The sequence below is a fragment of the Mustela erminea genome, chromosome 2 (assembly GCF_009829155.1).
Source record: "Mustela erminea isolate mMusErm1 chromosome 2, mMusErm1.Pri, whole genome shotgun sequence".
In the NCBI taxonomy this organism is placed as follows: Eukaryota; Metazoa; Chordata; class Mammalia; order Carnivora; family Mustelidae; genus Mustela; species Mustela erminea.
In genome coordinates this window covers 98,948,280-98,971,952 of record NC_045615.1, presented here as the reverse complement: position 1 = coordinate 98,971,952, position 23,673 = coordinate 98,948,280, and the positions used below count along the sequence as shown (strand labels likewise).

Here is a 23,673-nt window from a genome sequence, read left to right as displayed (position 1 = left end):
AAAACCAATCAATGATGAGGTCCTATTGAGGCCTACCAAGTGCCCAGCACCAGGGGAGGGGGCCTAGAGGTAACAGTAATTTTTAAACAGTTCGAAAACAAAGAGACTCTCTGGAGAAGTAGGGAGAGAATAAAAAGGAGAAGCCAGCACCTCCTCTCCTTTATGACAATGAAGATCTGTCATTTATCCTGCCTGATAACTTGAACTGAACGGAATTCTTTCCCCAGCCATGCACATACACACGAGGCAAGAATTTCCTGAGTGGAAATGCAGGCACTCTGGCATGCACAACAGAATTAAGAGCTGAAGCCTCAGAGAAGGAAGAAGACCCTTGTGCAGTAAGAAGGCTTACAGGACTCTGCAGGATCATGGACACCCTCTTCTTCTGCTCCATCATGTTGAAGTCCTGGCGAAGGTCCGGTGCCATGTTCCTCTCTCGCAAGTACTCCGGGTTGTTCTCATCCACCCTGTCAAAGTACCGTTCCTTGTGTGGGGCGGTGGTCGGGGGTGGTGAGGTCACCACCGCGGCACGAGAGTCCCCATTCATGGCACAATCTTTCTCGGTTCCTACAGAATCAACATACAAGAAAGTCTTGTGTTTGAATCATTGTCCAACAGCATTTCATCACAAGCACATCAGCCTGGCAAACACAGCCTTCAGTGTGAGAACGTCAGGAGTGACTGAGTCAGAGCCATCACGCGCAAGGTATCTTTGTGGCCTCGGAGGCACACACCAGCCATCTCCCACCCTTCTACAGACCAATGGCATTTTTTGTCCTCGCCATTGTTCTTTGGCAGACAACAGGAAAACAAGCTCACAAAGCTATTGTATCCTCTCTCAAACTGAAAAAGAATTAGATACTGAATTTTTTAAAAAGAGTTTACTTATTTGTCAGAGCAAGAGAGAGAGCACAAGCTGGAGAGCAGCCAGCCAAGGGAGAAGGAGAAGCAGACTCCCCACTGAGCAGGAAGCCTGATGCAGGACACAATCTCAGGATCCTGGGATCATGACCTGAGCTGAAGGCAGACACCTAACCAACTGAGCCACCTAGGCACCGCTAGATACTGAACATTGACAAGATAGTTTAAGTCACGATCCTGTCCCATACAGAAAGGATCTACCAGGAGAAGCACAGTTCATTTCTGGAGAAATCGGATTTATGATATTTTCCTGAAAATGTGTTAGTAGTGATTTCACAAAGGGTTCTCCAAATGGATCAATAAGAAAGCAGCTACTCACACACCTATATTCATGCAAAGGGGAATTGCTCCTCATCAGATCACCTTTTCAGTTCAAAAAACAGCAGGTACTGAAAACATCAACATGCCCTATTCTGTGACTAAAAGACGCCCAAATGACTCAAATTTAAAAGTCTATTATTATGGCTATTTACACTCTTTTTAATCCCAATCCCATCATTTTCTTTGAAATGATGTTCAAATACTAAATTATATTCATCTTTAACTACTAAATCACTGAAGAGCACCCTTTACTAAGCATAGAAATAGTTTCATTTCTATTGTTGACAACTAAGTGTTTACTGAGCATCTGCTACATCTCACCACTGTGCTAGGTACAAAAAGCAACCGGACACTGTGCTCACATTGGGGAAGCTGGGCTCCCAGACTCATGACAAGGGAAGAGGGATTGGATCAGAAGTCATAAGCACAGAGACAGCAGCGAATGCTGGAGAGGAGAGAAACTGGCTAATGGAATGCAGAGTGGGAAGGAGCAGAACTAGCACCTGGGCAAGTACCTAGCACTTGGCAGTATACAAAGAGACAATTATGAATCTATTAAGAACAAGAAGGGGGGCACCTGGATGGCTCAGTGGGTTAGGCCACTGCCTTCGGCTCAGGTCGTGATCTCGGGGTCCTGGGATCGAGTCCCGCATCAGGCTCTCTGCTCAGCGGGGAGCCTGCTTCCCTCTCTCTCTCTCTCTGCCTGCCTCTCTGCCTACTTGTGATCTCTGTCAAATAAATAAATAAAATTTAAAAAAAAAAAAAAAACAAGAAGGAAAGGATGAAGAAACGAGGTAAGAAAGACTCAGAAGCCACAGGCAGAGTTTTGATGGTGAGGGGACAACAGTTCCTCAGGCCACACAGGATGAACAAGGAAAAGATTTTAAAGAAGTCGATTAAAGGAGCTATTCAAATGCAATCTGTATTCCTTCTTACACAGCACACAAATATTGATTCCAAATAGACTACAGGCCTAAATGGAACAGCAAAATCTATCAAATTCTCAGAAGAAAACACAGGAGTAAATCTATGAGACTTCAGGTCAGGCAGAGTTTCATATGACATCAAAAGGACAAGCAACAAGAAGAAAAAAAGAGATAAACTGGACTTCCTTAAAAGTGTGCTTCAAAGGACACATGAATAAAAAGACAGCTACAGAATGGGAGGAGTATTTGAAAATCATGTATCTTTGAAGAGATCTACAACCAGAATATAAAAAACACTTACAACTTAATCATTACAATCACAATTTTTTTAAAAAGCTGGGGGCGCCTGGGTGGCTCAGTGGGTTAAATAAAGCCTCTGCCTTCCACTCAGGTCATGATCCCAGGGTCTTGGGATTAAGCCCTGCATAGGGCTCTCTGCTCAGTGGGGAGCCTGCTTCTTCCTCCTCCTCTCTCTCTCTGCCTGCCTCTCTGCCTACTTGTGATCCGTCTGTCAAATAAATAAATAAAAATTAAAAAAAAAAAAAAGCCTGAAAACCATCCCGTGGCCTACAAGAACCGAGCAGCTGACACTGCCCACATCCCTGATGCACAGAATCATGAGATGTGAATAAGAAGATAAGGACTTGGGGGAGGGCCCGGGTGGCTCAGTGAGTTAAAGCCTCTGCCTCCCGGCTCGGGTCGTGATCCCAAGGTCCTGGGATCCAGCCCGGCAGTGGGCTCTCTGCTCAGTGGGACGCCTGCTTCCTCCTCTCTCTCTGCCTGCCTCTCTGCCTACTTGTGATCTTTGTCTGTCAAATAAGTAAATAAAATCTTTTTAAAAAATAAATAAATAAAAAGAAGATAATTACTTGGGACACCTGGGTGGCTCAGTCAGTTGGGCTACTGCCTTCGACTCGGGTCATGATCCCAGGGTCCTGGGATCGAGTCCTGCATCGGGCTCCTTGCTTGGCGGGGAGCCTGCTTCTCTCTCTGCCTCTGCCTGCCTGTGCGCTTGTGCTCGCTCTCGCTCTCTCTGACAAAAAAATAAGTAAAAAATCTTAAAAAAAAAAATTAAAAGAAGAAGAAGATAATGACTTGAAACTGGGAAGTACCGGCAGGCTTGCTGTGCTGCCACAGAGCATGGACACAATGGTGGGGAGAGAAGGGAAGTCCACTGGCTCTCACATGTGCTCGTGCTCTCGCTCCCCGTGTATGGATACACTCATGTTTTCCTCACTTCACTGATGAGGGAACTCAGGTCACTCAGCTAGGAAGCAGCAGGCTAGGATTCAAACTGCAGGCCACCTGGCGGGTTCTTAACCTCTAAGCCACACTGTAAATAGTGAGGAGGACAGGGGGCCAGGCGGAAGCTGCAGTGCAGGGGTACAATGGCCCCAAAGGGATGAGAAGGGAAGAAATCAAGGGCTTGAGATTCTGCATCTCTCAGGAGCTCCCAAGTCATACCGGTGTCACTGAACTTGGACCACAACAGGAATGCAAGGCTTTAAAGAAGAGTTCATTTAAAAAATATCTTATAGTACCAAAAGCCAAAGAATCAGTTGGAGGAAACCCCCCCTTCTTTTTAAGACAGATCAATCTGGATATTGCTCTTCTGAAACCTAAAGATATGACAGAACTAACAGTATGCTTAAAGTGACACTATTTTAAGGACTGAAAGTATGAAAACAATTAGGGACTAAAAGTCAACACAGAGTAAATAAACAAAGGACTTGAATGTAGTCTTTAAAACTTACTCTTCTCTAAATGTATCCTCTAAATTTGCAGTTTAATTTGTTCACTTTAACCTAGTTTGTTCTTAAAGAATGATGCAAAGAACAAAACAAAGGTTGTCTGACATTTCTTCATCAGATGGAAATGAAGCTGACCATCACGAGCCAATAACACAAAGACTCGACTTCAGTGTTTCAGAAACAAGAAAAGGAGAACACGCAGCACTGTTATTTCTCTTATCACTAAACGAGGCCAATCTGAAGCCATTCTCACCAGAGAGTATGCAGGAACACTGCAGAGGCAACTGTACAGCCTCTTCTTGTCCTAGAGCTGACGCACGAAGTCTTTGAAAAGTGAGATTAAGGCAGAAGATTGTTCTTTTTATGAGGAGCTGCTGTGTGAATGTATAAGATGAGGACTGCAGTCTAGATACGCACGTGTTCTTTCCTTCAATAAGAAGTCTATAAACTTAAATCAAAGTACACATATTCTGAGCCCAGTGATTAAGAAAAAACATCATTCTATTGTTAAAGCACAAAACCGTACTTGGTTTTTGTCAGTCATGCCTTCAGTTTTCATTAACCTAGTTTTTAAGAGCATGTTAAGACAGCCAAGTTTTCTAGAAAGATCTCTATAAGTAAGTTATTACTTAATCCAAAATTTTGAAGAAGAAATGGGAAAATGCAGATTTAAAAAATTTTTCTGGCAACATTAGAGTATTTTAAAATAATTTAAAAGGTATTAGGGCAACTGGGTGGCATAGCCAAGCATCCAGCTCTTGATTTCAGCTCAGGTGATGACCTAGAGGGACAGAGACTGAGCCCTGCTTCAAGCTCCACACTCCGTAGGGAGCCGGCTAGAGACTCGCTCTCTCCCTCTCTGCCCCTCCCCCAACACTTGCTCGGGCTCTCTGTAAATCTTTTAAAACAATAATAACTGAAACGCCCACCTGTTAACATCCGACAGTATACAAGTCAATATTACTGTGACCAATATTTGGTCACAAAATCAATATTAAAATCTGCTCAATGCAGTATTATGAAGCTATAAAGATTTTTGGCAGGGCGCCTAGATGGCTCAGTAGGTTGGGTCTCTGCTTTCAGCTCAGGTCAAGGTCTAGGGGTCCTGGTTGATCAAGCCCCATGTCAGGCTCTCTGCTCAGCAGGAAGCCTGCTCCCCACCCCCCCGCCTGCCTCTCTATCTACTTGTGATCTCTCTCCCCCCCCAGTCAAATAAGTAAACAAATAAATAAAATCTTTAAAAAAAAAAAAAAAGAAGAAGAAGAAAAAAGATTTTTGGTATAACATACATAAAAGATTATAACATTTAAGTGAAAAACTATAAAATTCCCTAATCTTTTCAGTAATCCTATCACTACTATAATTACAATCACACAGACAAGATGATACAATGGCTAACTATACTAAAGCTGAACAATCTGATTAAAGCAAAGTGCAGATCAGTGTTTCTCTATCTCGATATTCTAGCAAGCTGCTATCATTTTACCTGTATAAGAATTTTAAGATTTCACTAATCTTAGTATGTCGCTACCTAAATCAAAGGAATCTCCGGGAACAATCCTTTCAAATAAACACATACACTCAACAGAACGCAAAAGTCTGGATGAACCCTGACAACCAACCTTGGCCTGTCCACATGAGAGCCCACACCCGACCACGCCCATGTCACTCCTGGACACACAACAGCCTCCTAATTTGTTTCTCTACTCCTTGTCCCCCAACAACCCCCCCATTCCCCCAGAGAGACCAGGGAGTTTCAAAATAATGCCTAATATCGGCACTCACTCCCCTGCTTAAAAACTGATGGCTAGGGGTGCCTGGGTGGCTCAGTTGTTAAGCGTCTGCCTTTGGCTCAGGTCATGATCCCAGGGTCCTGGGATCAAGCCCTGCGTCAGGCTCTCTGCTCAGTGGGAGGCCTGCTTCTCCCTCTCCCACTCCCCCTGTTTGTGCTCCCTCTCTCACTGTCTCTGTCAAATAAATAAATAAATAAATTTTTTAAAAGTCTGATGGCTAATAACTTAGCTGAATCCTGATCTAAATCTAAAAATAATATTTGAGACAGTTAGACATATGAATATCAACCAGACCTGGAAGGCATTAGGGAATTATTATTAAAAGTTTTAGGTGTGATATTATTATATTAGACATATACTTGTAGATGAAAGAGTATCTAGAATTTGCCTAAAGCTTCTCTGGGGGGAGGGAGAGTACAGGTTATACAAAATAAACAAGACGGGCCACACACTAATAATGTTGAAGCTGGGGGAAGGATAAAGCAGGATTCACCACAGTACTCTATTTTTTTTATTATGTTGGTCACCATACAGTACACCATTAGTTTTTGATGTAGTGGTCCACGACTCATTGTTTGCATAAAATTTTGTCTATTCTGTATTGTCTGAAAGGCTCCATAATTTTCCCTGTTCTTGGAATAAAGTACCTCAAGACCTTACATAAGCTGCTCTCTGCCTGCCTTCAAATGGACGCATGTCAGCAAGTTCTTTCACACAGAAACCACTGATAATGGGATGAAAAGATATTTAACATCAACATCCCTTGTCTAATGCCCCACAAGACACCACTGGGCCTTGTATATTATTTACTGATCTGGAAATAACAAAGCGTGCCCTGGAATATTCTTTCTTACCGAAGTTATTCTAGCCCCAGAATGATCCATCCCAACACGTAACTAAACTTTAGATCAGAAACTAGACAAATTTTTGTTTCTCTAAAATATCCATGAGCTCATTCTAAAGCTTGTGGGCACATTCAATTATTTCTTCGCATCTCCCTTCCAGCACAGACATTTTGTAATGGCTAACTATTCAGACCTTCACTTGTCTTATTGCTGAATCCCTAAAGGCAGGACACTCAAACCAAACAAGAAAGTTGCCATTAACAAAATTCTCTGGATCAAGTGTCTGCTAGAAGACCCAAAGGGTCATGTTGGTTTCTAAATATTCTTAAAACATTTCTCAGAGAGGGCGCCTGGGTGGCTCAGTGGGTTAAGCCGCTGCCTTCGGCTCAGGTCATGATCTCAGGGTCCTGGGATCGAGGCCCGCATCGGGCTCTCTGCTCAGCAGGGAGCCTGCTTCCCTCTCTCTCTCTGCCTGCCTGCCTCTCCATCTACTTGTGATTTCTCTCTGTCAAATAAATAAATAAAATCTTAAAAAAAAAAAAAAAAAAACATTTCTCAGAGGGGGTTCCTGGGTGGCTCCCAGGTTGAGTGGATGCCTTTAGCTCAGGTCATGATCCCAGGGTCCTGGGACTGAGTCCCACCCGGGTTCCCTTCTCAGGGGGGAGCCTGCTTCTCCCTCTCCCTCTCCCTCTCCCTCTGCCTGCTGCTCTGCCTACTTGTGTTCTGTTTGTCAAATAAATAAATAAAATATTTTTTAAAAAAAAGAAAGAAAGAAAGCATTTCTCAGAAACCATGACTGCCAGGTGATAATGAATTATGGCTGTAAAGAAAATAAATCAGAAGGTATCAAAAATCATAAAAGTGGTCGTTTTTGCTGTCTCCTTGGCCACCTGATACCCAACTCCGGACAGCCTTTAGAGTCAATAGGAAAATAAGAAAAGAAGAGACCTCTGTACTACCTTCCTTGACTTCTATTACTTCCTGGTGCTTAACAGATCTCCACTACTGCTACTTCCCCCATTCTGTGTAAGGCACTGGAGATAAAAAGTTGCAAAATGAGTAGATGACAGACAAATAAATGTAATCAAACAGTCGTGCTGCCATGACAGAAACCCACTTACATCAGCAGGGAGAAGTGTATGATGGTGGGAGGCAGAAAGAGCCGAGTAAGGGTGTTATGGGTTGAACTGTGTTCCCCCAAAATACATCGTATTTGGAAACAGGATCACGACAAATGTAATTAGTTAAAACAAGGTCATACTGGGACAGTATGGGGCCCCTCATCCAATATGGCTGGTGTCCTTATAAAAAGAGGACATTGAGATACAGACCATGTGAAGATGAAGGCAGAGGTCCGCTGAGGTGATGCATCTACAAGCCAATGAACACCAGCCATCACCAGAAAACTGCCAGCAGCTGGTGGAAAGGCCTGGAACAGATTAATCATCATAGCCTCAGAAAGAACTGACCCTACCGACACCCTGATCTTGCATTTTTGGTCTCCAGAACTGAGACACAATGAATTTCTGCTGTACGCGCCCTCCAGGCTATGCTACTTTGTCAGGGCGGGCCCCAAGGCCTGTCCGGAAGGCCTCATAGGAGACGCTTGTAGAGCTAAGTGGTTGCTTCCAGGTGGCATAGGGCAAGCAGCAGTCCCCTGGTGACCGAACACCTATGGAGTCATATAGAGAGCAGCAGAGCCAGCACAGTGAGCGAGCGGTCAACGTCCCTGCTTTCACACTTGCTCCCTGGTACCCAGCAGGAAGGTACTCAAGGAGCTTTCAATGACCCACCTGAAATGTTCTCTCTTCCAAACCTTTCAGGCCTGCTCATTCTCAAGATCTAACTCAAATCTGTCCTGCTCTGTGAAGCGTCCCCAAGCCCCTGAGCTTGGCGTTGGCCTCCCGTGCCGAGGTACTTTACTCTGACCTCTCATCAGCCATTTTCAAACAGGACCAGACATCTGTTACACTTACTCCATCTCCAGTCTGTGGGCCCACAGAGAACAGAGACACTCAGCCTTTAACTAATTTTTGTAAACGACACCTGGGAGAGTAGGGACTCAAGAGACACTTTGTTCCTGCAGTAGGCTACCGACTACAAGGGACATCCTAACTTCTCTGGAAGGGCTCCGTGAGGTTTCCACCCAGAATTAAACTGCATCATCAGCACACACTCAATGAAATAAATGGCAGACTCACCCAAAACAAAACAAAAACAAAAGTTGTAGTTATGAGAAGTGATGGATGTGTTAACTTGATTGTGAGAATCATCAGATTGTACACTTTAAATATATTACAATTTTGTCAATAAAACTGGGGGTAAATGTTTTTTAAAATGTGGAGTCTTTGCTGGAGAGAGTGACAAGCTTTTAAACAGGAAGAGCTGACACTGATGGCTAAGCTCAGGCAAAGGACTGGGAGTAGCGCTTCACACAGTCCACACCCTGTCCAGCACCCCAGGTGGGAAAGCAAAAGAGACACAAAAACTGTAGCCAGAAATTCATGACGGACTTCAAGCAACTGGGTTGCTATGCCCGTCAATGAAAGAGGAATCCCTAATACCTACTGGCAGGAGGGGGCCCAATCCTGGAGCTCTCCTACATGAAACAGAACACAGCCACGGTGAGTTATACCCTCACTGCGCACATTACTAGCCTCGTTCCCCACTTCCCCTGAGGTACAAACACCCACCTGATGTTTAAGATTCTTCTTCACAGGTTCAGGCTGACTGCTATGCCCTACTTGGGATCTCAAAGTTAAGTAAAAGCCTTTAATTACTCTGATCGGATCATTTCTATTCCTGTGTCTCCGGATGTTCTCTTGCAGATGAAACTGCTCAAAAGGCCCCTTTAAGATAATCACTGCTTACTATGTAGTCAGTGATTTAAATCTCAATGGTAGGGACGCCTGGGTGGCTCAGTTAGCTGAGCATCTGACTCTTGGTTTGGCTCAGGTCATGACCTCAGGGTCCTGGATCGAGTCCTGTGTTGGTGGGGGGCCCTCTAAGGGAGTCTGCTTGTCTCACTTTCCCTCTGCCCCACCCCCCTCTTGTGTGCATGTATGTCCTAGTAAATTTTTAAATAAGTGAATGTATATGTATTAAGTAAATACATAAGTAATATATGTATTAAGTAAATACATATTATGTATTAAGTAAATACATAAGTAAATTGTATACGTATTAACTCATTCTTCCCCACAGATAAGGTAGCTGAGGCACAAAGCAGCTGAGCAGCCAGCATGAAGCTACTGCACTGAACTCAGCTGCCTCGCTCCAGTGTCTGCCCCTAACCATGCAGACAGAAACTGTCAGCAGTTTCTGACACACCACTCCTCACCTCATGTCCTAGCATGGGTCAAATCAGGAAAGAGAGAAAAAATAAAAAGTAAAATTTAGTCAAAGCGATGCTTCCCAGCTTTGTCACCCACACTCACACTCCTTCTAATCAGGAAATGATGATCTGGGTGGGTCCTCTTTCTTCCTCTCTCCCTGACAGAATGGTTCCTTAACAAGTCCCCAGCCTATATCCTCCTCAGTTTATTCAGTGTTTACAAATAGTCATATACCTGATGTTGTTCTTTTAACCAGAGCTGCTTCTTTTTTAAAAAATTTTTATTTATTTATTAAGAGCACAAGCTGGGGTGGGAAGGGGAGACAGGACAGAGGCAGAGGGAGAAGCAGACTCTTCACAGAGCAGGGAGCCCAACATGGGGCTCAGTCCCAGGACTCCAGGATCATGACCTGAGCCACCCAGGCACCCCTACAGTTAGGGGTTATTCAATTCTATTGTGTACTATTATAGAGAGATCAGTCACTTAAGGATGCCCAGCCATAAGTGGAAAAACAAAAATCTGAAAATAAAACTCTGATTTGGAGACTGTCGTCTTAATTGCTTCTCATTAAGTGTTCTTCCTGCGCTGACAGGACCCTCCAGTCCCAGGGTCAGTACTGCACAGCAGACCACTGGGCCTAGCGTCAGTGATTAGTCTTCAACAAGGACGAAGTCTTCATCCATAAAGTAAAAATATCTCCCTAACCTAATGAATCAACAAGACAACGTAGCCAAGAGCACTGCTTGGAGAAAATGAGAAATCATCATTGTAATTACAATCATCACATCTGTCACTCCCAAACTCCACACCTAATGCTTCCCGATCCCGGGGAGAAGGAGACATCTAACCAGCACAAGGGAACCAAAAGAGAGCCCCATACAGGAATTCAGAGGAGTGTGACAAAGGCCCCACAAGGCACCATGTTTGTACCCAAATTAGTCCAGGTTAACAATTCTGTGACAGTTCCCCCTTTGCAGGTGAAAAGTTGACTCAGTTTTAAGTTCCTGAGGTCTCAAAATAAATAAAGGGCCAAGTCAGGCCGTAGGCCCAAGGCCACTAGCTCCAAGTGCCAAGCTCATCCCTCGACTGCTACACAGGAAGTCGGAAGGGGGCACTGGCCGAGGGCAGGAAGCGCAGCGCTGTCTCCCCACCATTTAGCACCTAACAGGCCCTCAATAAAGATCTGTGAAGTGGAAGAATGGTGAAGAAAGGCAAAAATCATGCTTCATGACTAATTTCACAAAATTCGCTTCCATACAGAAGAAATACAGTGACATCCAGTACTTACAGGTGGCTCGTGAGCTCATATCAGTTTCCTCTCAAACAGGTGCTACTCTTTCTTTTTTTAAAAGATTTTATTTTTAAGAAGTGCCTGGGTGGCTCAATGAGTTTTAAGGAGTACCTGGGTGGCTCAATGAGTTAAAGCTTCTGCCTTCGGCTCAGGTCCTGGGATCCAGCTCCGCGCCGGGTTCTCTGCTTGGCAGGGAGCCTGCTTCCCTTTCTCTCTCTCTCTCTGCCTACTTGTGATCTCTATCTGTCAAATAAATAAATACATAAAATCTTTAAAAAAAACAAAAAAGATTTTATTTTTAAGTAATCTCTATTCCCAGTGTGGGGCCAAACAAGTGCTTTTCAAGAAGAAATTCCACAAAGGAAACTGCACTTCAGATCTTAAAAAAGGAATGTGGGAGGAGTAATTTTATATACTGTGCCTGACAATTTAACAAGTAACAGCCATTCCATAGGACAGTCTCCACTGCAATTCCCGATCCACACGTTCTAAGCCACATGCCCTGAACCACCACACAAAACCAAGAGCAAAAGTCAACTCTATCCTGACAATGCCAACCACTTTCTCTCCTTTTGCTCCTTCATGATACCATTCCTGTCCTTCAATTACTATATGATTTTTATTTTTCATTATATTTTTACTGAAGTCATGGAGGCTTTCAAAACTTGCTGTTTTACTGAAACAAAACTCTCCCTGAATTTCATTCCATAAGCGTGGCTTGCTAAAGGGTCTGAGTCAGATTTCTGCTTATTTTTCTGGGGGGAGGGAGGAGGTGGGGATGTTTGGCAGGGTTATAAGTAAGGGAGATTAAAAATACTGACCACGGGACGCCTGGGTGGCTCAGTTGGTTAAGCAGCTGCCTTCGGCTCAGGTCATGATCCCAGGGTCTGGGATCGAGTCCCACATCAGGCTCCTTGCTCGGCAGAGAGCCTGCTTCTCCCTCTGCCTCTGCCTGCCTCTCTGTCTGCCTGTGCTCGCTCGCTCTCTCTCCCTCTGTCTCTGACAAATAAATAAAATCTTAAAAAAAAAAAAAATACTGACCACAAAAACAAACAGCTTTTTCAGAATTTAATGGTCGGTGACTAAATGTTCCTATTACTGAAGTAATTGGTTCCCATAGAAGACAAATGATAAAAGGAAGCTTTGAAGAGAATAGTCACCCAGGGCTACTAGACTGAGAAGGACACTAGCGCTGAGCATGCTAAGACATAGATATTCTGCACACGCAAAGGTCGAGCTGTAAGCTACTTTAACTCTGGGACTTCTGAAAACAGGGCCAAACTGTCCTCTTTGGAGCTAGTCAGGAAGTATTTAAAATCACAAGCATAAGTAAAATTCTGCCAAAGGTATATACTCTCTGAAAAGTAATTATGCCAGCTGATAGGGAATGAAACCCTTTATGCCACCAAGTAATTCTGAGCACACAAGTTTTTAGAAGATTCAGTTTTCACAAAAATAAGGATATATAAGCAAAATATGAAGAATGACATGCCTCTTAGGGGAAAAGAGCAGTGCTAAAAAAAAAATTGTATTTGCATAAAGAAATGAAAGAATATACAAGAAACTTAAAATGGTGGCTTCCTTTTTAGAAGTAAGAAGGTTCTGGGCAGAGGGAAGACAGAGATGGCCAGAAGAATCTTTATTGTTCATACATATGTATTTTTAAAGTTTATTTTTAAAAATTTTTATTAAAAAAGAAAAATTTTATTTAAAAAAGAAAAATTTAAAATATATATTAAAAATATACCACTGGGGCACCTGGGTGGCTCAGTGGGTTAAGCCTCTGCCTTCGGCTCAGGCCATGATCTCAAGCCCCGTTATCAGGCTCTCTGCTCAGCAGGGAGCCTGCTTCTCCCCGCCCCCCCCCACCTCTCTGCCTACTTGTGATCTCTGTCAAATCAATAAATAAAATCTTTAATAAAAAAAAAAAAGTGATGAGAGTAAGAGACAAGAAGGGGGGGGAGACGGTGCTGGGTGGCTCAGTGAGTTAAAGCCTCTGCCTCCAGCTCAGGTCATGATCCCAGGGTCCTGGGATGGAGCCCCATATAGTGCTGCTCAGGAGGGAGCCTGCTTCCCACTCTCTCTCCGCCTGCCTCTCTGCCTACTGTGATCTTTGTTTGTCAAATAAATAAATAAAATCTTAAAAAAAAAAAAAAAAAAGAACAGCAGGCAGTTTGTATATCAGGTGGTCCCTGAGAAGGGATAAATGCCACCAGGAGCTGAAAGGTGCAACAGGAATGGCCTAGGGATCCCAGCCAGGCCTACAAGCATGCAACAGCACCTAACCACTTCTTGCCAAGAGGATTTGTATTGCTTATGACAAATAACTGAATATTTATATCTCTTCACAACTCTAACTAGTTTCAAAAATACATTAAAGGGGCGCCTGGGTGGCTCAGTGGGTTAAACCTCTGCCTTTGGATCAAGTCATGGTCTCGGGGTCCTGGGATCGAGCCCTGCATCGGGCTCTCTGCTCGTCGGGGAGCCTGCATCTCCCTCTCTCTCTGCCTGCCTCTCTGCCTACTTGTGATCTCTGCCTGTCAAACAAATAAAATCTTTTAAAAAAAAAATACATTAAAAAACAATCTCTCACATACATAATTTCTTTTTTTTTTTTTTAAGATTTTATTTATTTATTTGAGAGAGAGACAGTGAGAGAGAGCATGAGCGAGGAGAAGGTCAGAGGGAGAAGCAGACTCCCCGTGGAGCTGGGAGCCTGATGCGGGACTCGATCCCGGAACTCCGGGATCATGACCTGAGCCGAAAGCAGTTGTCCAACCAACTGAGCCACCCAGGCGTCCCTACATAATTTATTTCTCAATATCACTAGCACTATGTTAATATCCAAATAACCTCAGAAGCATTTAAAAATTCCAGATGATACCTTAAACGGGAAATTATGAAAAAGTCTTAATAACCATAAATCAAAAAAAGGTCAAAAAAATAAATTTAACCAAAGGAAAATTATGTTATGTTTCAAATTACATACATTCATTCGTTTTTACTTTTCAAAATGGTGCCATTTCAAAAGACACGACACTACTGCAGTAGAGGAAACAATCCAAAATCTAAAAAGCTCAGCACTGGGCGCCTGGGTGGCTCAGTGGGTTAAGCGTCTGCCTTCAGCTCGGGTCATGATCTCAGGGTCCTAGGATCGAGTCCCGCATTGGGCTCTCTGCTCAGCAGGGAGCCTGCTCCCTCCTCTCTCTCTCTCTCTGCCTGCTTCTCTGCCTACTTGTGATCTCTCTCTGTCAAATGGATGAATAAAAAATCTTTTTAAAAATAAATAAATAAATAAATAAATAAATAAATAAATATAAAAAGCTCAGCACTTAGCCTGCAAACGTAAGTGACAGGTCCTGGCAGAGGGGCCTGGCAGTCAGCATGGGAAATCAGTAAATCACACAGTGCATCAGCAGCAAGAAGGGCTATGCGTATGGGACGAGAAACACAAGGAGGTGGAGAGGCAAGTGGCATCACTAAGTAGGAGGGTGGAGGGAGGCTCTGGGGAAAGTGACAACACAGGTGGTGTGGGCATAAACCCCCTGCAGGCAGAGAGACAGCTAGAGCCAAAGCCAAGAGTGAAGGCTGGCATCTGTTTGGACCTGGGAGAGAGGGATAAAACAAAATTTATCATTTTCTTTAAGCATTAAAATATTTCATTTACATTTTGGTAAAGAAGCAAAGATACCAAAGGTCCACTCAAACATAACTTGCCCAAGGGGCACCTGGGTGGCTCAGTGGGTTAAAGCCTCTGCCTTCAGCTCAGGTCAGGATCCCAGAGTCCTGGGATCCAGCACCGAATCGGGCTCTCTGCTCTGTGGGGAGCCTGCTTCCTCCTCTCTCTCTCTCTCTCTCTGCCTGCCTCTCTGCCTACTTGTGATCTCTGTCAAATAAATAAATAAAATCTTCCAAAAAAAAAAATCTAACTTGCCCAAAACAGAACTCTTAATCTTCCGCTAGTCCTATCTCCTTGCTTCTCCCTTCAAACTCTTGTAACTAGACCTATTCAGGTCCCAAAAGCAAGACATACTGTACTTTAAAAGTATTTCCACACAACAGTTCAGAACACTTCTGAAAAACTACAGCATGTTTTAACAAACCAATAAAAACGCAAAGCATTCTCAAATAATTACAACATGCAAATAAATATCCCAGAAAATGTGACCCCTTTAGAAAATCCTAGCTGCAGGGCTTGCCTAGGGTGGGGGCTGGAAACACAGTTGCTTAAGGAAGGAGTGAAAAAGCAAATACTCTCTAAAGTAACTGCTGAAAAGATAAGCCTGCGGCTAGAAAGAAAGTACACAGTAAAAGAAACCCCCAAATATGTTAGAACTAAATATAAAGCTTCACTTCCTTTCTGGTTCACATGCTCTGAGAAAGAAACAAAGGTATCACTAACATTTTCCTGCTCTGGTAGATCGGAAGTGGCTGCTTTGTCATTTCTGATTAGCAGGTAAGGACAAATGGTTTTCAAGTGTTTATTTACATCTCCAACTTTCTTGGTCCATCTACCTACTAAAAAATCCTGATGTAGTTATTCTTACAAATTAAAAAAGTGGTATACCTAGTGAACTTTTCTCGTATTTGATCCCCCAGACTATTACCTCCTGCAATTTTATTTTTCAGTGAGCAAATATTTTAATATTTTGCATATTTAGTTCTGCAAACTTTTCCTCTGAGATCTTCTGCTCTTCAAGAGACAGTTCTCATTCCTTCTCAGGCACGCGTCATAAAATGTTCCAAGAAAGTTTTCAGGAATTCGCTCTGATAAACATTCTATTTTGCTTTTCCCCACAGTCTCTACAGTTTTAAACATTCATCCTTAACCCATCTGGAATTAATTTTCATGAATTACGTCTTCCAGTTACTTCATCGCCACTAACTGCCTCTCCCCAGAAACACAGAGGTGTGGTTCTTCACTCCCCAACAGGCCCGCTGGTGCTTGGTTCAGCTTTGAGCCAGCAGCACCTCACTGCTTCCCCACAAACTACACAGTCTGACCTGCACCTCATTTTCCTCTCAAGTCATACGTTCCAAGGATTTGGGGGCAATTAGAAATAATAAAAGTAAAATATCTCGCACAATGTCTGACACACAGTGGATACCCTGTCAATAGGAAATATTTTAATTACCTAATGTCTGATGGAATATAAAAGTAACATGCTAAAAATTTCACTTCAGGGGTGCCTGGGTGGCTCAGATGTTGGGCGTCTGCCTTTGGCTCAGGTCATGATCCCAGGGCCCTAGGATCCAGCCCCACTTCGGGCTCCTTGCTTGGCCAAAAGCTGCTTCTCCTCTCATACTCCCTGGGCTTATGTTCCCTCTCTAGAGCTGTGTCTCTGTCACATAAATAAATAAATGAAAATTTCACTTCAAAAACATTAGGTTTAACCAACTTAAAGTTAAAATACACTATTTTAATTAAAAATAACATCCTATTATAAACTTATTTTATTAATTTATAATATCTCATTATAAAACTTACCTTATTTTACCTTTTTACATTTTAACAACAACAACAACAACAACAACAAAATTATTGCATTCTACCTGTATCAACACATGTAGTTTTTAGTTAACTGAGATTTCTCACTTTAACTCAATCCCTAAACCAATACTCTAGTGTGGCTTAATGAAACTGACTTGGGTGTGGTTTTGAAAACAATTTAGGGCGAGGCGCCTGAAGATAAACCAACCAAACCATCTGTTTGACTAAACAAATTTAGTTTGAACTTTAATGTACTCTATCCTTTTTATATTTCCAAAATCCATGTGATACAGATTGGCACAGAAATAATCTAGCTTGGGGGATGCCTAGGCTGAGTGTCTGCCTTCAGCTCAGGTCTTCATCCCAGGGTTCTGGGATGGAGTCTGGCAATGGGCGCCTAGCTCATCCAGGTCAGCCAGGAGCCTGCTTCTCCCTCTGCCTGCTGTTCCCCCTGCTTGTGTGCTCACGATCACTCTCACGCATGCGCACTCTCTCGCGCGCACTCTCTCTCTCTGTCTCTCTGACAAATAAATAAATAAAATATTTAAAAGAAGGGAAGGGAGGGAAGGAAGCGGAGAGGGGGAGGGAAAGAAGGAAAGAATGAATCTGGCTTGGGTCTTCAACAAAATTCCATTAGCCTCCCAGTGTTAACTGATTATAATAAACATGTTCAAGCCACATTAGAGTTTAGACCCCAGGGTCAGATCACCTGGGTTCTGGTCCCAGGTCATCACTTACTAGCTACATATCCTTAGGCACACTTCTTCATCTCTCTCTATGTATATTTTAGTTTCTTCATCTGTAAAATGAGAATGGTAGCATTATCTACTTTCTTGATTTAAGATTAAATAAGTTAACTTATGTCAAGTGTTTTGTATAGTGCTTGGTACACAGTAAGCAATAAATTAAGGAACCATAATAAATGGTAACTATTATCATAAGCAGCACCTTTAAAGATGACTGAATCTCTTAAAAAAGGACACTGGCAGAACATTCTATGATGGCACTAATTAACTGTCCTCAATATGTGCACAGAGACACACAGCAGCACTACTTACTAGAGGTTCCTCTAACAGATGGCATCACTGCTCTGTATTGCCCATTTTTTAAAAAAGATTTAACTAAGAGAGAGAGGGTGTGTAGGGGTAAGGGGAAGGGGGGATACAGGGAGAGGCAGAGGGAGAGAAAAGAGAATCCCAAGCAGACTGACCCCTGAGCAGGGAGCCCGACACAGGGCTCAATCCCACAACCCTGCGATCACAACCTAGAAGGAAATCAAGAATAGGATCCTCAAATGATTGAGTCCCCAGGTGCCCCTGTATTGTCCCTGTTTAAACAACTGCTAGACTGCAAGCTTACTGAAGTCTGGAGCAATTACAAAGCTTATCTTCTGACATTTCAAACACAGTACTCTGAACACAGATCTTTTTTTTTTTTTTTTTTAAAGATTTTATTTATTTATTTGACAGATAGAGACCACAAGCAGGCAGAGAGGCAGGCAGAGAGGAGGAAGCAGGCTCCCTGCCGAGCAGAGAGCCCGATGCGGGGCTTGATCCCAAGACCCTGGGATCATGACCCGAGCCGAAAGCAGAGGCTTTAACCCACTGAGCCACCCAGGTGCAGGCTAAATAATGCTTATTAAACTAATATAATAAGGGGACACCTGGGTGGCACAGTCAGTTAAGCGTCAGACTCTTGATTTTTTGACTCAGGTGGCGATCTCAGGGTCATGAGATCCAGTTGTATGAGCTCAGTGTGGAGTCTGCTTGAGAGTCTCTCTCTCTGTCCCTCTGACTTTGTGCTTGCGCACACACTCTCTCTCTAAAAATAAACAAATCTTGGGGCACCTGGGTGGCTTAGTGGGTTAAAGCCCCTACCTTAGGCTCAGGTCATGATCCCAGAGTCCTGGGATCGAGCCCCTCCAAGGGCTCTCTGCTCAGCTCAGCCTGCTTCCCCCTCTTGTGATCTCTCTCTGTCAAATAAATAAATAAATTTTTTTAAAAGGTCATATAGTTATTTTATAGATGATAAAATAGATGATGAAACTGAGCAAAGTAATGACTTTATCACCAAAGGTTCACATGCTGGCTAAGCTAGAGCTGGTTCTTTCCTTTACCAAGAACATCAACACATCTCACTCACTCCACAGACCCTCCAACTGTGCACATTAGAATCACTCATACTGAATATACTTTACCTAAGTTTTGAAACAACACATGACCACTATTTCCATTACAAATAAACACCACTTGGAGATCAAGTAAGGCAAATATTTGAGAGGCCCTACCACTCCATAAGATTTGCCATAAAAACCAATGTTATTTGTGTATAAGAAATACATGAAACCTCCAAGGGCTAAACAAAAACGGCCCCAAACCACGGCAATGAAACTAGTTAACTCCAAATGGGAACCACTTACAACAGGTAACATTAGAAGAGGTCAAATACCAAAAATGAGCACTGCTGGAGGCAAAAACAGAGGCAATCAGCTGGAACTCTCAAGAGGGTGGAAATGGTCTCAGGTGAGCAGTGACCCTCGCTCACAGTAAAAGTAAATACAATCCTTTCAGGAAAAACAACCTTAACGTTGATCCTCAGGTTTTTCCCCAAGTTAAAATCAACCAAATAGAAGGTCTTAGTAAAAATTTCACAAACCCAAAAACAATCTTCATGAGTGACAGTCATCAGAAATAATAAACCATATACTTGGGCCCTCAAAGGCTTTAGATACTAGGATTATAATACAGAACATAGAATAACTATGTATGAAATGGGTTTTTTTTTTATTATTATTTATTTATTTGACAAAGAGAGGGAGAGATCACTTGTAGGCAGAGGCAGGCAGAGAGAGAGGGGGAAGCAGGCTCCCCACCAAGCAGAGATCCCAATTCGGGGCTTGATTCCAGGACCCTGAGATCATGACCCAAGCCAAAGGCAGAGGCCCAACCCACTGAGCCACCAGGTGCCCCTGAAATGTTTAAAAAATAAATTAACCACAATATGACAAGCCTCAGAGATTATAAAAAATGAGCAGGGCTGAAAAAGAAACCAAACAGAACTTACAGATATAAAATGTTGAAGAAGTTATTTACAGGGCACTTGGCTGGCTCAGCTGGTGGAGCATGTGACTCCTGATCTCAGGGTTAAGTTCAAGGCCCACCTTGGGTGTAGAGATTACATGAAAAATAAAATCTTGGGGCACCTGGGTGGCTCAGTGGTTAAAGCTTCTGCCTTCGGCTCAGGTCATGATCCCAGGGTCCTGGGATCCAGCCCCGCATCGGGCTCTCTGTTCAGCAGAGAGCCTGCTTCCCTCTCTCTGCCTGACTCTGCCTACTTGTGATCTGTCTGTCAAAAAAAAAAAGAAAGAAAAAGAAAAAAGAAAAATAAAATCTTGGGGCACCTGGATGGCTCAGTCAATTAAGCATATGCCTGTGGCTGGGGTCATGATCCTAGAGATCCAAGCCTTGGGCTACCTGCTCAGAGAGGAGTCTGCCTCTCCCTCTCTCCTATTCATGCTGTCTCCTGCATGGTGCGTGTGCCCTCTCTCCCTCAAATAAATAATAAATAAATAAAATTTTAAAAATAAATAAAATAAAATCTTTTTTAAAAACTTTAAAAAATACTTTACAAATCAACTAATAAATTAACAGGAGCTTTGACACAGATGAAGAGGAAGAAGTAAATTAAAAGACAGATTTTGAAAAAACTCCCCAGAGACCAGCACAGGGAGACAAGGAGGTACAAACCATGCCAAAACAGATAGAATAAGAAAGTCCACTACACGTTCACTGGAGTTACAGGCCAAAATAATAAAGAACAATGAAGAGTCTGCTGATGCCACTGCCCCAGAGCGTCCCTGCATCACCAGCCACTGTCAGCCCCACCATAGTCTTTGACATCTCACCAAAAGGCAAGCACTTCAGCTGCATCTCTCTGGAGCTATTTGCAGACAAAGTTCCAAACACAGTGGAGAACTTTCATGCTCTGTGCACTGGGGAGAAAGGATGTGGCTATGAAGGTTCCTGCTTTCACAGGATTATTTCAGGATTTCTGTGCCAGGGTGGTGACTTCACATGCCATAATGGCACTGGCGGCCAGTCCAACTATGAGGAGAAATTTGATGATGAGAATTTCATCCCGAAACACACAAGTCCTAGGATCTTGTCCATGGCAAAAGGCCCCAACCCAAATGGTTCCCAGTTTTTTGTCTGCACTGCCAAGACCAAGTGGCCAGATGGGAAGCATGCAGTCTTTCGCAAGGTGAGAGAGAGCAGGAATATTGTGGAGGCCATGGAGTGCTTTGGGTCCAGGAACAGCAAGACCACCACTACTGACTATGGACAAACGTAATAAATTTGACTTGTGTCTTATCTTTACTACCAGACCACTCCTCCTGCAGCTCAGGAGAACACCCCCCTTCACCCCCATCTGCTTGAAATAACCTATAATCTCTGTGCTCTCACTGCAGTCCTATGGGTTCCACGCTTTCCTTACTCCCCTCCAAGCAGCTGGATTGTAGAGTTAAGTTTATGATTAAGAAATAAAAACTACACAACAACAACAAAAAGAATGAAGAGTCAGAGTCAATATAATATCCAAGGAGAGAATGGCTAACAACTTTATCTAACTGAAAGACATGAATCCACAAATAAAGAGAAATACACATCTTGTAGACACAGTAATGAATCTATAGCATAGCAAAGGCAAGAATAAACAAAGAGCATCTACAAAAGTGTAATAATTAGACACTGACAAACATGTAACAGAAATAACAAAAGAGAAATAGAGTTTCTTCAAAATGCTAAAAGGAAATAACTGGCAATCTGGATTTCTACCCCAAAACTATCTTTTGAGAATGTGTGCAAAATAAAGTCACTTCAGATGAACAAAAACAAAGGTACCACCTACATACCTGCAGAAAAGGAATTGCTAAAGAAGAAAAGTGATCCTAGGAAGAAAAATTAGAAATGCCATAAGGACTGTGAGTCAAGAAACTGCTAAATGGGGGGGAAAAATCTAAAAATGTATTTTGTATAGGGATGATGATGTCCAATTTATGAGTTTAAAAAAGGCTGAACTAAAATACTGAACAACAGTAGCACATAACTTAATAGTTGAGTTTAACTGGAATTGAAGTGCTTCAATGTTCTTGTTTTGTTTGGTGGAAGAAGACAGTATTAATTTAGGACTTTGTCACATATATGCAGGGTAAAATTCAAGGGCAACCACTAAAATAGAACAAAACAGTATGTAATTTCCAAACCAAAAGAAGGGAGAACATAAAAGAAAAAAGAAAACTTAGTTGTTTAAAAAAACAAGCGTGTGGGCACCTAGGTGGCTCAGTGGGTTGAGCATCTGATTCTTGATTTCCGCTCAGGTCATGATCTCAAGGTCATGGGATCCACTCATCAGCAGGGAGTCTTCTTTTCCCTCTCCCTCTGTTCCTCCCCCTGCTCATTCTGGCTCTCTATAATAAACAAATAAAATCTCTAAAAAAAAAATTAAAAGGTAAGGGAGCCTGGGTGGCTCAGTCAGTTAAGTGTCTGCTTTCGGCTCAGGTCATGATCTCCAGGTCCTGGGATGGAGCCTCATGTCCAGCCCACAGCTCAGCAGGGAGTCTGCTTCTCACTCTCCCTCTGCCTATCTCCCTGCTTGTGCTCTCTCTGTCTCAAATAAAAAAACTAAATCTTTAAAAAATATAAATTTTTAATTAAATAAATAAAAAGGCAACCATGAAAGGGAAAAAGACAAATAGAAAACAAAATATAGGGGCAACTGGGTGGCACAGTCAGTTAAGCATCTATCTCCAGCTTAGGTCATGATCTCAGGGTGCTGGGATCAAGCCCTGCATCCGGCTCCCTGCTCTGCACAGAGTCTACTTGTCTCCCTCTCCTTTTGTCCCTCCCCACAACTCATTCTCTCTCAAATAAATAAAATCTTGAAAAGAAAGAAAATGCAAAATGATATAAAAGGTACAAATTTATCAGAATCACAATAAATATAATGCCAGTTAAAAGACAGAAATTATAACCAGTATGGTATGCTGAATAATGGTCATTAGAGATATTAGTTCTAACCCTAGGAGCCTGTAAATGTTACTTTACATGGCAAAGACTTTGCTAATGTAATTAAAGATTTGGGGTGATGAGATTATCCTGGGCTACCTGGATTACCTAAATGCAATTGCCAATAAGAAGGAAGAGGGAAATCTGACTACACATTCATCAGAGAGCAGTACGACCAGGGACACAGGGACTGCAGAGAGGTGGCCACTGCCAAACAATGCTGGCAGCTATAAGAAGGCAGAAGAGCCAAGGGGCAAATTCTCCTCTAAGAACCTCCAGAGCCATCACCATGATGTCAGCTCAGTCATACAGATTTTGGACTTCTGGCCTCCAGAACTGTAAGAGAATACTTTATTGTTTTATGGCACCAAGTTTGAGGCAATTGATTACAGCATCCGCCCCAAAATTTAATATATCAATAAAACATAAGAACAGAATACAAAGTACGCAAGTAAATGGATGAAAATAGGTATACCAGGCAAATACCAACCAAAAGAAAGGTGGGGTTTCTATGTTAATATAAAACAAAAGACCTTGGAAAATAAAAGCATTTATTTGGGATGGAAAAGCCACTACTTAATGATAAAAAGCTCACTACAACAGGAAGATTTAAAATATATATAGGGGCACCTGGGTGGCTCAGTGGGTTAAAGCCACTGCCTTCAGCTCAGGTCATGATCCCAGGGTCCTGAGATCCAGCCCAGCATAGGGCTCTCTGCTCGAAGCCTGCTTCTTCCTCTCTCTCTGCCTGCCTCTCTGCCTACTTGTGATCTCTGTCTGTCAGATGGATAAATAAAATCTTTAAAAAAAATTTTTTTTAATATATATATGTTTTATAAAATGGTCTCAAGACAAATGAAGCAAAAATTGCTGGAACTCAGACAGAAACTGATAAATTGGTTATCATAAAGAGAAACTAAAGCACTGCTCCATT

The 23,673-nt window shown here is 42.7% G+C and overlaps 1 protein-coding gene across 9 annotated transcripts in view; it reads right to left on the bottom strand.

Moving 5' to 3' along the window:
• ADD1 (adducin 1) overlaps window positions 1-23,673 on the bottom strand; it is an 82,561-nt gene that overhangs the window by 43,700 nt on the left and 15,188 nt on the right. For all 9 annotated transcript variants that reach the window (XM_032333643.1, XM_032333648.1, XM_032333649.1 and 6 more), the window contains exon 2: window positions 353-567. In XM_032333643.1, the coding sequence (XP_032189534.1) occupies window positions 353-547 (195 nt within the window). In that variant the 5' untranslated portion in view covers window positions 548-567. The remainder of the gene's footprint in view (window positions 1-352; window positions 568-23,673) is intronic.